We start from the raw sequence: 12,896 nt of genomic DNA on the forward strand, positions 1-12,896 counted from the left end.
GCAGCAGGAATATTGTCCCTGCTCAGTTTTGTGACAACACAGCAAAGGGCTTACCACAGCAAATGGTCCCACAGGAGCCTGTTCAACCCAGTCCTCAGGGACCCCCACATTGTCCTGGCACCCACACTTTACTAGGCGTTCTTCTTCCTCTGCTCCTTCAGGCCCTCCTCTGTGCACCCCCTGTTCTGAAATAACCCCATCCAAGTATATAACGACTTGTTCCAATGTGCTGTGAGATGGAAGCAAAACACACATACAGATAGAAAATTGCAGAATGAAATTTATTCCAAGACTTGCAGACACAAACAATGGTCCTGATACACCTGGATCCCTCCAGTGTGAGTTAGGAGCGTGTGTCATTTGTGATTAGGATAAAAGTCACTTCATCCTAGTCAGAACGTCCCTGCTTCCTCCACCCTCAACCCCTTGGTTTTTTGTGACAGGGTTTCTCTGTGTAGCCCCGGCTGTCCTGGAACTCTTTGTAAACCAGCTTAGTGAACTCAGAAATCGGCCCTGCCTCGGCCTCCTGAGCGCTAGGGCTAAAGTTATGAGCCATCACCACCCAGCTCAATCTTTAAAAGTTATTTTTTCTGTTTATTAGTGTATGAGTGTTTTGCCTGCATGTATGTATGTGTACCATGTTCATGCCTAATGCCTAGAGAAGATAGAGGAGGGCATCAGATCTCATGGGACTGGAGTTACAGACAGTTCTGAGCCAGCACATTGGTGCTGAGAGCTGAACTCAGATCCTCTAATTTTTAAAAATAGATTTATTTATTAAGTACAGTGTTTTGAATGCACATACACCTGTCCACCAGAAGAGGGCACCAGATCTCACTATAGATGGTAGTGAACCACCATGTGATTGCCGGGAATTGAACTCAGGACCTTTGGAGGAGCAGGCAGTGCTCTTTACCTCTGAGCCATCTCTCCAGCCCTCCACATGCCCTTCTAATGGTTTGTCTGTTGCTAATGCGCTGAGGAACTATTCAGGAAAATCTTCCTAGAACAATCATCAGTGACAATTCAAGATTGCTGCTGCCAGGTCACGCTCAGCCTATTCACCCTGTCTAAGCCACGCACGTTTCTCTCTTCTAGATTTAAACAGCTGCTAAAACCCCTCCTGCTCCGGAACGCAGTCCTGATCTGGAAACGGACATTTCTCAGCCATCCCCACCCCTTCTCTCCACAGATGTTTTCCTGGCTGTGAGAGGAGGACCAAAAGTCAGAATTCAGCCCTTTGTAAAATGTGTTACAGGTTTTCCTTATGCTTTTCTCTCTGGTCCGCGCACGCGTTCACTTCAAAGCAAGCCTTGAAGCCGAGTGTGGTGGCGCACGCCTTTAACCCAGCACTCGGGAGGCAGAGGCAGGCGGATCGCTGTGAGTTCGAGGCAAAAAAAAGAAAAAAAAGAAAAAAAGAAAAACTAAAAAACGAACCAAACCAAACAAAGCAAGTCTTGAGTCTTTCCTTTTTTGTTTTATTTTGTTTCTCAAGACAGGGTCTCTGTGTTAGCTTTGGCTGTCCTGGACTCGTTTTGTAGACAACGCTGGCCTCGAACTCACAGAGATCCTCCTGCTTCTGCTTCCCAAGTGCTGGGGTTAAAGGCGTGCGCCACCACGCCCGACCCCCTTGAGTCTTTCTTTAGCCGTCCTTGGGGATAAAATGGTAGGACAGGGAGGACTTGGAAGAGTGACTCAGAAGAAAGACCTGAGTCTTTTGTGCTTTTTTTTTTTTTTTTTTTTTTGGAGACAAGGTCTCTCTGTGTAGCCTTGACTATCCTGGACTCACTTTGTAGACCAGGCTGGCCTTGAACTCACAGCAATCGCCTGCCTCTGCCTCCCAACTGCTGGGCTTACAGGCGTGCACCACCACCGCCCGGCACCTTCATGCTTATTTTTATGCCCCATGGTTACACTCAGGCCCCTCAGCCTTCAAATGTTGGAGACAAAGTGATCAGTTGCTATGATACTGTGGTCCTGGAGGCAAAACCCCCTGCCAGACCCCTTCAGTCCTTGAAGAAGACAATAACACAAGTAGTGCCCTTTAAATTCCCTCCTAGGCCTCCTGCCTCTCTGTCCTAGGCCCTCTCCTATTCTCCCAGAGTTCCTTGTTCCTTGTTATTGGGGTATCTCTCCCATTTACTTTACTTACTACTTTGATCACGAGGCTCCCTAACTGAAACTAAGGTTGCTGTATTCAAACGTTTCACAAGATGCTGAGAGAAAGTACTCAAGTGTGTATCACTGGGGTGGGGTGGAAGGAACAAGGCATTCAAAGCAGCTTAAACAAAAAGGAATGCATTGGTCTGACTAACTGTAAAGACCATGACTCACACACCACTATCAAAAAGCAAGCTCCTTCCGTCTCCTGACTTCACTTCTTCTATGACTGCGTGCTCAGTGACTGGGGCTCCCCGTGCCCCAGGCTCCCACACACAGCCTGAAATGTGCCTGAATATTTGTTTGAGCACCATGTGCGTGCAGGAGCCCACAGAGATCTGAGCCTGGAGTTACAGATGGATGTTTGTAAGCTGTTATGTAGGTGCTGGGAACAAGGGTCCTCTGGGAGAACAGGCAGTGCTTTTAACTGCTGAGCTAGCTCTCCACTGGGGGAGGGGGTGGGGACTTTTGAGATGGGTTCTAGCTGGCTGGCCAGGAACTCTTTAAATTTATGATTTTATTTAATTTATTTATTTATTTTTGAGATCTACCTGCCTCTCCCTTCCAAGTGCTGGGATTACAGGCATGAGCTACCACGCCTGGCTAAATATTTTCTTTTTTCTTTTTTTTTTTTAAAGAAAGCACAGCATCCCCAAAATATGAGGGTATTTTTAGAATCAGGGTGAATATACACCAACTCACAGCTTGATTCCTACTTTCCTCATTGTGCCTAAGCCACCCTCCCGCCAGGCCAGCAAAGCGTAAAGGTGCCCATAGGAAGCTCAAGTCGCTCTTCCCTGCTCAGGCCCAGCTTGAGTGTTGTCTGGCACTTATCCTGGCTGGGATAAGAGCAACCCACAGGTAACCGAGGGCACTCCTCAGGTGCTGGTTCCAGGGGGACAAAGTTACATAAGTTATAAAATCAGCAGTTCCTTTGGTGCTATGTCAAACTGAAAACGTAATGGCTGCGGACAGGACAAATTTAGCAGTTGTGGAGGCTGAAAGTCTAAATGGGTCCCACTGGCTAAAAGGAAGGTGTTGGCTGGGCTCCTTTCCCCTCGGTGGGCTTTTGTGGTTGAACCTGTTGTCTTATACTTTCTGATTTCTAGAAGCTCCTTGCTCATGATAACCACTCAGTCTACAAAGCCAACAACGGTGGGGAGTCTTCTCTGGATGGCATCGGTATGACTCTGGACCTCTTCCATGTTTGAAGTCCTTCAAACTACACTGGGCTCCTTTGTAATCCAGATTGCTCTTTTAAGACTTAGAACTTATTTTATTCACATTACAAGTCTGCTTGCATAAGTTTATGAGCTTTGCGTGTAGGGACCCTTAGAGGCCAGATCCCCTGAACGTGGAGTTGGAGGTGTCTGTGAGCCACCATGGGACTTGGCGGGAAAGAGGTGCGAAGTGTTCGGTGTTCTGGGGGGGGGGGGGGAGGTCTGTGGCTATACCTTGGGGCCACTGCACCCTAGTGTCTACATCAATTACAGGCTGGCTGGCTCCTAGGCCACTCAAGGTGTTTCTCTCTGCTGCCTAGTAACAGGGAGGTGTGGCAGGGGCTGGACATTGGAGGGGAAAACACAACTGAAAAGCAGTGGAGAGAAGCTCCGTTCTGGACTGTTCTGGCTCTCCCAAAGGCTGGCGAACAATCCCACTAAGCTGAAAGAGGCAAGTGAATGTTAAAGCGGGACGCATAGCAGGGGCTGAGGGCTCGAAACTGTTTTGAGAGAGGGCCTCGTGTAGTTCAGGCTGTTCTCAGACAGGATGACCCGAATTCCTGGCCTTCCTGCCTCTCCAGGCAGGAGCCATCACATCCGGTTTACATGGTGCTGGGGGGTCGAACCCAGGGCTTTATGCATATCTGGGGCTCTATGAGCAACAGACCAATATCTCCAGCCTGGAAATAACTGATGAGGTGAGGAGCACAGCGCCTGACTCTCGAAAGGTTTCTCAAAGCCATCGGGGCAGTCACGAAAGACCTAAGAACGGGGTCCAGCGGCACGTGGTTGTTAGGAATTATGTATCCATACACCCATCCACCATAGGTCTGGATCCCGTGAGAATGCTCGCCGCCTGAGGGTCAGGCCATGTACTCCTACATCTGCCTGCCGCCCGGGGAGGGCGCCTGGCCTCCTGGGCTGCAGACCGTCAACTACACCTACCTGCCCGCCCCTCTGCTGCTGCCACCCATCCAGACCCACAACTTCTGCAGCCGGCCGCCGGGGCTGAGCGCGGCCCCGAGAGAATTCCACTGCTTCCACGGTGCGGCCGCGGCCCTGGTCTCCAGGCCGCCGTGGTGGGCCTTCCCGCCGCCCGGTGCCGCGGCCCCTGGTTCCTTGTTCCCCGCCTCCGGCGTGTCCGCGTCATCCCAGCCCCCGACCGACACCGAGCGCTGGGCGCCGTGGCCCGAGGGCAGCAGCCTGCAGCTGCAGCTGCGCTGGGGCCGCGTGGAGCGCACGCGGGGGCCGCCCCTGCCGCTCCCGGACACGGTGCGCCGCGAGTTGCGGCGCGTGTACGGCACCTACCCGCGCACCGACGTGCGCGTCACCCGGCGCGGCGGCCAGTACCTGCTCCGGGCTACACCGCGCGTGGGCGAACCCGAATACCAGGTGGCGCGGCGCGTGGTGCGCCGGCCTGCCAGCGGCGACAGCGGGGACAGCCCGGCCGCTCAGGAGGCGGTGCAGCGCGGCCGCCCCAAGAAAAAGCAAGGGCTGAGATGAGCTCCTCACTGCGCCTGCGCATTCGCTTCGTCCCCCTACTTCCCCCAACCCCCCTAACGCCCCCAAACCCTCCCAACGCCGCCCCTTGATTTCTCTTGAGTTATTGCTGGACGGTGCGGGAAGGGAGAGAAAGGTACTTCGGTCCAGAGGGTCTTGAAGTGACTTCTCCTCCCCCACCTTAGCCGTCTGTGTGGTTCCCACTTGGTTTCCTCTCCACAAACCCCAGGGAGCCACAGCGGTCCCCAGCTTGGAAAGGGAAGTAAATAAATGCGTGAAATCCGGTGTTCACTGCGAGATAGATTTTATGTTGGGAAGTGGACGCTTTGCCATCTGTGTAACGCGAGTCTTTACTCCGTGTGGACCCTGACCTCCCCAACCTGCTCTTCAGCAGCACCTCCACAGTGTGCCGTGGACAATCTCATAGACCTGTCTGCCCGGACTCACTATCCAAAGATGATGGAAGACCTAGGGTAGTTCTGGAGTGTGGGAGTTAACTGGGAAACGACGCCCGTGAGCTAGGTTGTAGAGCTGGTTCTGACATTTTTCTAGCCGTATTCTTTAGCTTCTCTGAGCCCCTTCACTATCACATGTTTTGGGGCAATGTCATTATATATATATACATTATGTATACACATATCAATGATCTTATTAAATAACTTAATTTTTTGAACAAATGTTTGCTGTATTTCTTTTTTTTTAAAGCTTGTTCCTTTTTTTATTTTATTTTTTATTTTTAAATTTTTGGTTTTTTGAGATAGGCTTTCTCTGTGTGTGTAGCCCTGGCTGTCCTGGACTTGCTTTGTAGACCAGGTTGGCCTCAAACTCAGAGATCACCTGCCTCTGCCTCCCGAGTGCTGAACCACCACACAGGGGTCGTTGTTTCTTTAGTTTTATGTATATGAGTATTCTATCTGCATATAGAGCTTGCACACCAGAAGAGAGCATTGAATCCCATTGTAGATGGTTGTGAGCCGCCATGTGGTTGCTGGGAATTGAACTCAGGACCTCAGGAAGAGCAGCCAGTGCTCTTAACCACTGAGCCATTTCTCCAAGTTAATTAACTAATTAATTATTCTATTTATTTATTTGTTTGTTTTTGTTTTATGAGACAGGGGTTCTCTGTGTAACAGCTCTAGCTGTCTTGTGTGGGAAAGATTAAGTTTTGTCACAGGTGGAAGCAGTCTTAGCAGGCTTTACCCTTGGGGCAAGCCATGAATACCTTGTGACAGACTGTTTGGAGCCTTCCTGGGCTTGGAATTCAGGAAGCCGACCTGGGAACCCCACCGTGGCTATTGTTTTCCTAATTGACCCTCGAAGGGAGGAGACCGCCCTTTGCTTGTGACTGGGAAGGTGGGGCAAAGAAAAAACAACAGGTGAAGGCGAGCAGGGCACGCAGAGAGAGGAAGGGACCGGACCAGCTCCTGGGACAGAGACACCTAAGGACCCGTCCTGCGGAACGGATTCCAAAAGGTTTACTATTCTGTCCCTTTAACCTTTTTTTCCTTCTTGTATATGATAGTTGGGTTGTATAATAAAGTTTAATTGTTAATAAACAGAGCCAACAGTCTTGGAACTCAGTCTGTAGACCAGGCTGGCCTTGAACTCACAGGGATCTGCTGCCTCTGCCACCACCGCCCAGTTTAATTTGGTTTTCCAAGACAGGGTTTCTCTGTGTAGCCTTGACTGTCCTGGAAGTTTTTCTGTAGACCAGGCTGGCTACAAGCTCAGGGAGATCCACCTGCCTCTGCCTCCCAAGTGCTGGCATTAAGGTATGAGCCACCTCCACCCCCCACCCCCGGCAAATTACTTTTTTTGTTTTGTTTTGTTTTCTAAGACAGGGTTTCTCTGTGTAGCCTTGCCTGTCCTGGACTCACTTTGTAGACCAGGCTGGCCTCGAACTCATAGAGATTGACCTGTCTCTGCTTCCCGAGTGCTGGGATTAAAGGCATGTACCACCACCGCCTGGCTTACTTTATTTTTTTAAATTTACTTTTTTTTTTTCCTTTCCTTTTCTTTCCTTTTCTTTTCTTTTCTTTCTTTCTTTCTTGTTGTTGTTTGGTTGGGGTTTTTTGTTTGTTGGTTGGTTCCTTGTTTTTTGAGACAAGGTTTCTCTGTGGAGCCTTGACTGTCCTGGACTCAGTTTTGTAGACCTGGCTGGCCTCGAACTCACAGAGATCCTCCTGCCGCTAGTGTCCCACCTCAACCTGCAAAGATTCACTTTTTGTTTTGTTCTGTTCTGTTCTGTTTTCAAGACGGGGTTTTTCAGTGCAGCCTTGGCAGTCCTGGAACTCCCTCTATAGACCAGGCTGACCTCGACCTCAGATTTCCGCCTGTTTCTACCTCCCATTACTGCGATTAAAAGTGTGGACCACCATGCCTGGCTTTTTACCCCAGTTTTTGTTGAAACTTTAATTAATTAATTAATTAGTTAATTTTCAGATAAAGGAGGTCTTGCTGGCTGGGGGATGGCTGAGAGGTTAGGAGCGCTGACTGCTCTTCTAGAGGTCCTGAGTCAATTCACAGCAACCATCTATAATGTGATCTGATGCCCTCTTCTGGCCTGCAGGTGTACATGCAGGTACAACACTGTATACATAATAATAAATAAATTAATCTTAAAAAAAAAAAAGAATGTCTTGCTATTTGGCTGACTGACCTCAAACTGGCAGCAGTTTCCCCCCTCCCCTCTCCACCCTCCCCCAACCCCCCACCTCCCCACCCCCCACCTGAGCCTACTGGAGTCATACATGGGCATCACACCTGACTAGTCTTTTTTTTTTCATAAATGTGGTTGAAAAATGCAGTATTTCCATAATTGTACATTTTATAATATTCTATAATGTTTAGATGTTGATTTAATTAGTTGAGAATATCCTTCCTTCATCTCATTTGTCTCTGCATGTGTGTGCATGTCCCTGTGTGTGTGTATACACCACCAGCCTACACCTTATTAAGATTTAATTTTATGTTGGGTGGTGGTGACGGCACAGGCCTTTAATCTCTGGAGACAGAGGCAGGCAGATCTTTGTGAGTTCGAGGCCAGTCTGGTCTACAGAGCTAGTTCCAGGACAGCCAAAGTGACACAGAGAAACCCTGTCTTGGGAAAAAAAAATATTTAATTTCATTATTTTTAATTATGTGTTTGTACTTCTGTGGAGCGTATGTGCGCATATACATGTACATTGTGACTGCCTGAGGAAGCCAGAGGTGTGAGATCCTCCCTGGACTCAGACTTCCGTTGTGAGGCGCCTCCAGAAGAGCGCTAGGAACCAAGAGCCATCTCTCCCGGCCTCACTCCTCAGCCCATCTTGGTTTTTGAGACACCGTTTCGCCTAGGGTCCTGGGGTTTGCTGACTGGCTAGAACCAGAGGGAGCCTGACTGTCTCCTTCCTTTTCCTATGCCCAGCTGGGCTCACAAGCATGCACCATTATGCCAACTTCTTGTGTGAGTGTTAAGGTTGGAATTCAGATCCTATTTGGACACATGCATACTAAATAAATGAATAAAAATGAATAAAATGTCAAAAAAAAAAACCCTCTGGCAAAAAGCCAGGCATGTTGGTACACACCTTTAGTTACCAGCACTCAGGAGCCAGAGGCAGGTGGATCTCTGTGAGTTCCAGGCCAGTCTGATCTACAGAGTGAGTGAGTTCCAGGACAACCAGTGCTACACAGAAAAGAAACCCCGTCTCAAAAAAAGCAAAATGTTAAAAAAAAGAAAGAAAGAAAGAATGGAAAGGATTGGGGAGAAAAAGGGAATATAATTTTATTTTACTTGATAAGGTAAGCAACTATTTTAAGAATTAATTAATTAATTTGGTTTTTTTTTTTAAGCCTGAAGTCCACTCAGACTGCGTTCCCTCCCTCTCACTCTCCCGAGGGAGAGAAGAATTAATTTGGTTTTTTGAGACAAGGTTTCTCTGTGTTGCCTTGGCCACACTGCAGATCAGGCTGGCCTTGAACTCACAGAGATCTGCCTGCCTCTGTCTTTTATGCAGTAGGATTTTTAAAAATCATGTTTAGCTGGGTGTGGTGGTTCACACCTTTAATCCGAGCACTTGGGAGGCAGAGGCAGGCAGATCTCTGAGTTCAAGGCCAGCCTGGGCTACAAAGTGATTTCCAGGGCAACTGAGATAACACAGAAAAACTCTTATCTTGGGAAAAAAATTCATATCTAGATATTTTCTATTTTTACATTCATACAGACATTCACACACACTCCTTTTTTTTTTTTTTTTTTTTTTTAAGGAACAGAATAAGAAGCATAGTCTCCACACTTCCTAGGGCTTGCTATGTGTAGGGACTGTGCTAGAGCCCTGTGCACACTTATCCACTCAGTAAAGTTTATGCAGTAAAGTTTATGCTCACAAAACTCTGATGTGATATAATTATTATTTCCACTAATACAGGGGGAAACTCAGTCTCACACAGTCCTATGTGAATCCAACAACTCACCCGGGGCTACAGAGTGAGAATGTAATCTGATTGACTTTCATCTCTAGGTCAAACATTCTCTTCGTACCCTAGACCCATGCAACAGCATGCACTGAGGAACTATCACGTGGGGAACACGGGGTTACACACTACCAGAGTAAGGGGCTATGAATCTACCCCACTAGGGAGGAACGTGGCATCTAAGCTCTGTTGGGAAGCTGAAAGAAGCTTCAAGGAACAAGCAGGACTCTGACAGACGGTAAGGGAAGATGTCATCCAAGAAGGGCTGAGCAGGAGACAGCAAGAGTGAAAGCAGGACCGCAGGAGGAAGCTGCAGCAGGTTATCACCGAGGAGCTAGCAGTGGAAGGTCAGCCCCGAAGCTAAGTGGAAGTAATTCCAGAGCACCGACAAGAGCAGATAGAGGGCAGAGAGAGTGCAGCGCGCCTTTAACCGCTCGGAGGACAGAGACAGGAAGATTAGTATAAGGTTATCCTTGGTGATACAGGAATCCTGGCCTATATAAGACTCTGTCTCAGAGGGGGAGGGGTATTAGGGCATAGATTTTTGGGGGGGAAGCCACTGAAGCCTTTGAGCAGAAGAGTACCCCAAGACAATGCTATTAAAAAGGTTTTGAACCTGGAGGTGGTGGCTCACTCCTTTAAACCCAGCACTTGGGAGGCAGAGGAAGATGGATCTCTGAGTTCGATGCCAGCCTGGTGTACAGAGTGAGTTTCAGGACAGCCAGGGCTATGGAGAGAAACCCTGTCTCAAAAAAACAAAATCAAAAACAAAAGAAGGGCTAGAGAGATGGCTCAGGTCCTGAGTTCAATTCCCAGCAACCACCTAGAATGCATGTGATCTGATGCCCTCTTCTGTCCTGCAGGTGTACATGTGGGCAGACCAGTGTATACTTAATAATAAATAAATATTCTATTTTTTAAAAACCCAAACAAACAAAAAGAGGGGTCACCAGGGAGCCTTCAGGATCACCTGCTGGGAAGCTGTGAGTGACAGCTGCCTGGTTCCCTCTAGCCTTGGTGTTGAAGGGTTAGCACAGCCGGGCACCAGAACTGAGCCCCTAGGGCATTTACAAGAGCTCGCGGCCTATGGAATTCAGTTCTCAGAGCCAGGTGGCCAGTGTTCTCTCAGCCTGGATGCTGTTGCCCTCCAGAGGGCTCTTCTGTGGGTTTTCCTTACATGTATGTATTCAGTGTATGTGCGTGTGTGTGCGTGTGTGTGTGTGTGCGCGCACGCGCGCACGCGCGCGCGCGCAGGCGATGTATGCATACAGGTATGTGAGGTCAGATGGTTTTGTCCTTTTTTTTTTTTTTCTTTCTTTCTTTTTTTCTCATTCCACCACGTGGATCTCAGGTTTTGTGTTAAGCACCTTGAACCATCTCATTGGTTCCCCTTCTATAAATGCCTCCCCCCCTCCCCGCCCCCCATGCCAACATGGACAAATTGAGACTCGGGATGTAGCCTGGGATCTCAGAACACTTCCTATCCCCTCTGTGGTGGGGTACTGGGCTTAAAACTGAAATTGGGATCCCGAAGCTAGAGAAAGGGAGTAGAGTGTGAGGGGAGGGGCTCAGGGGACAGCAGCAGGGACTGGGTGTGGCTGCGGGGCCTGTTATTGCTTGCCCCTATGTGTTTGTGGTGGGACAAGTATAAGGGATAGAGCAGCGAGGGTCTGGAGAAAAGGCCAAAATCCGCCCCTGACAATGTGTGTGTGGTTGGCGAGCTCTCTCAACCAAAGGGGATCTCCAAGACAGCCGCATGCTGTCAGGGAGTTTTCAGTCCCTGGGAAATCTCCCCGCTGGGATGAAGGTCTCCAGTGTTTGGGATAGCAGAGTGGAGAGGAAGCCTTCCTGAAATGCACTTCCATTTCCTGGGGGAGTGGATGGGGCAGCTGGGTGCTGTCCCCACAAGTCCCCGGAGAGGGACAGCCAAACCAGCAGACTCAGGAGTCGCCCTCCCCACAGCCGGGCCTGAATCCTGGGAAAGGAGAAGCCGCTTACCCACTAAAGCCTCTTCTCTGGCATCCCTGGGTCTGGATCTGCAACGTGCCACTTCGTGGAGCTCCTTAAATGGGCCCCTACCCTGCCCCAGGGCCCCACCCACCCATACAGGCTCTTCTGAGAAAGGAGGAAGGTGTGGGAGGGCCAGGCATGCTGCCTGCTGCCCAGAGAGCCCTTTCTGACCTCAAGCCAGAGCTGGGGACAACCCCGCCTCAACACACACACCCATTCTTCCAAATGTCCCCTTGCGTATTTCAGTGGCTAACTACCCCTCCCCCTCCCCTTTTCAGCCCTCTGGTGCTTTCAATGTTCTTTTTTTTAAATTTATTTTTAATTTTTGTTTTTGTTTTTGGTTTTGGTTTTGGTTTTGGTTTTTGGAGACAGGGTTTCCCTGTTTAGCCTTGGCTGTCCTGGACTCACTTTGTAGACCAGGCTGGCCTCGAACTCACAGAGATCCGCCTGCCTCTGCCTCCTGAGTGCTGGGATTAAAGGCGTGCGCCACCACGCCCGGCGAATTTTTGTATTTTTGTATTTTTTGAGACAGGGTTTCTCTGTGTAGCCTTGGCTGTCCTGGACTCCCTTTGTAGACCACGCTGGCCTTGAACTCACGCTTTCGATATTCTTAATGCCAGGAACCTCTTGCCCTGATGCCTTTTTCTGAGGCAGGGGGCTGGGGACAGCACAGGCTCCTAGTCTTTCCTGTCAGCCAAGGCGACCCTGTAGCCTACAAGTCACCTAAGGGAATAAGACAGGGGAGCCCACACTTGACCTCACGACTCCTGTGCCAGGGGCTTCAAGCAGCACTCGGTGGCTGCCTTGCTTCCCATCGTGGGGCAGGGAAAAGTAAGAACGTAGGAGACATAACACCAGGAGCTACAGGCAAAGCCTGGTTAGCTATGATCTCTAGCACATAGTCTAGAGCAGAGGCTCTCAACCTGCAGGTCCACACCCCTAGGGAGTCGAGCAACCCTTTCACAGGAGCTGCCTAAGACCACCAGAAAACACAGATATTCACATTATGATTCATAACAGTAGCAAAATTACACTTATGAAATAGCAGTGGAAATCATTTTGTGGTTGGGGGGGTCACCCCCAACCTGAGGAAAGGGTCACAGCATTAGGAAGGCTGAGAACCACCGTTGTAGAGACTCGTGGGAATGCCACTTGCCTTTTTCCCTGTGGTAGTCCCTTCCCTCTGCCTGCCTTCTGTCCTGCGCCCCAGAACTTGGCCCAGTCTTCACATTCTGGGTCTCCACCAGAGTTTGGGTTAGGAATAGAGGGGCTCTCCCTGGAAATCTTTGGGATCGTTTTTCCCCCTGAGAACTCAGCATAGTTTTTTTGTTTGTTTGTTTGTTTGTTTGTTTTTTAATGCTATCTAGCTACACTCAGTAGTAACCAAGCAAGAACGGGGAGTTGGGGGGCGGGGGTAGGAAGGCCCAGCCTCAGGGAGGGTTGCAGGGAGGGGTCTTGGCTCAGAACTAGAGGTGGCCCTGTTGAGGAAACCTGTAAGTTCCGGGAACGGGGGCGTAGGGAGGGAACAGTCATCAGTATTGTGCAATG

At 49.5% G+C, this 12,896-nt stretch overlaps 1 protein-coding gene across 1 annotated transcript; it reads left to right on the top strand.

Moving 5' to 3' along the window:
• The first annotated feature begins 238 nt into the window (after positions 1-238).
• On the top strand, positions 239-5,490 carry LOC311579049 (uncharacterized protein C10orf95 homolog). The gene has a single exon (XM_084749256.1). The coding sequence runs from the start codon at positions 4,251-4,253 to the stop codon at positions 4,881-4,883; it is 633 nt and encodes a 210-aa protein (XP_084605382.1). The 5' UTR covers positions 239-4,250; the 3' UTR covers positions 4,884-5,490.
• Positions 5,491-12,896: the final 7,406 nt, after the last annotated feature.

Source organism: Acomys minous (genome assembly GCF_964271855.1).
Source record: "Acomys minous genome assembly, chromosome: 2".
NCBI lineage: Eukaryota > Metazoa > Chordata > Mammalia > Rodentia > Muridae > Acomys > Acomys minous.

Bases quoted from the DNA above. Each gene is read 5' to 3' on its own strand.
- LOC311579049 (XM_084749256.1), top strand. From the start codon at position 4,251: ATGTACTCCTACATCTGCCTGCCGCCCGGGGAGGGCGCCTGGCCTCCT.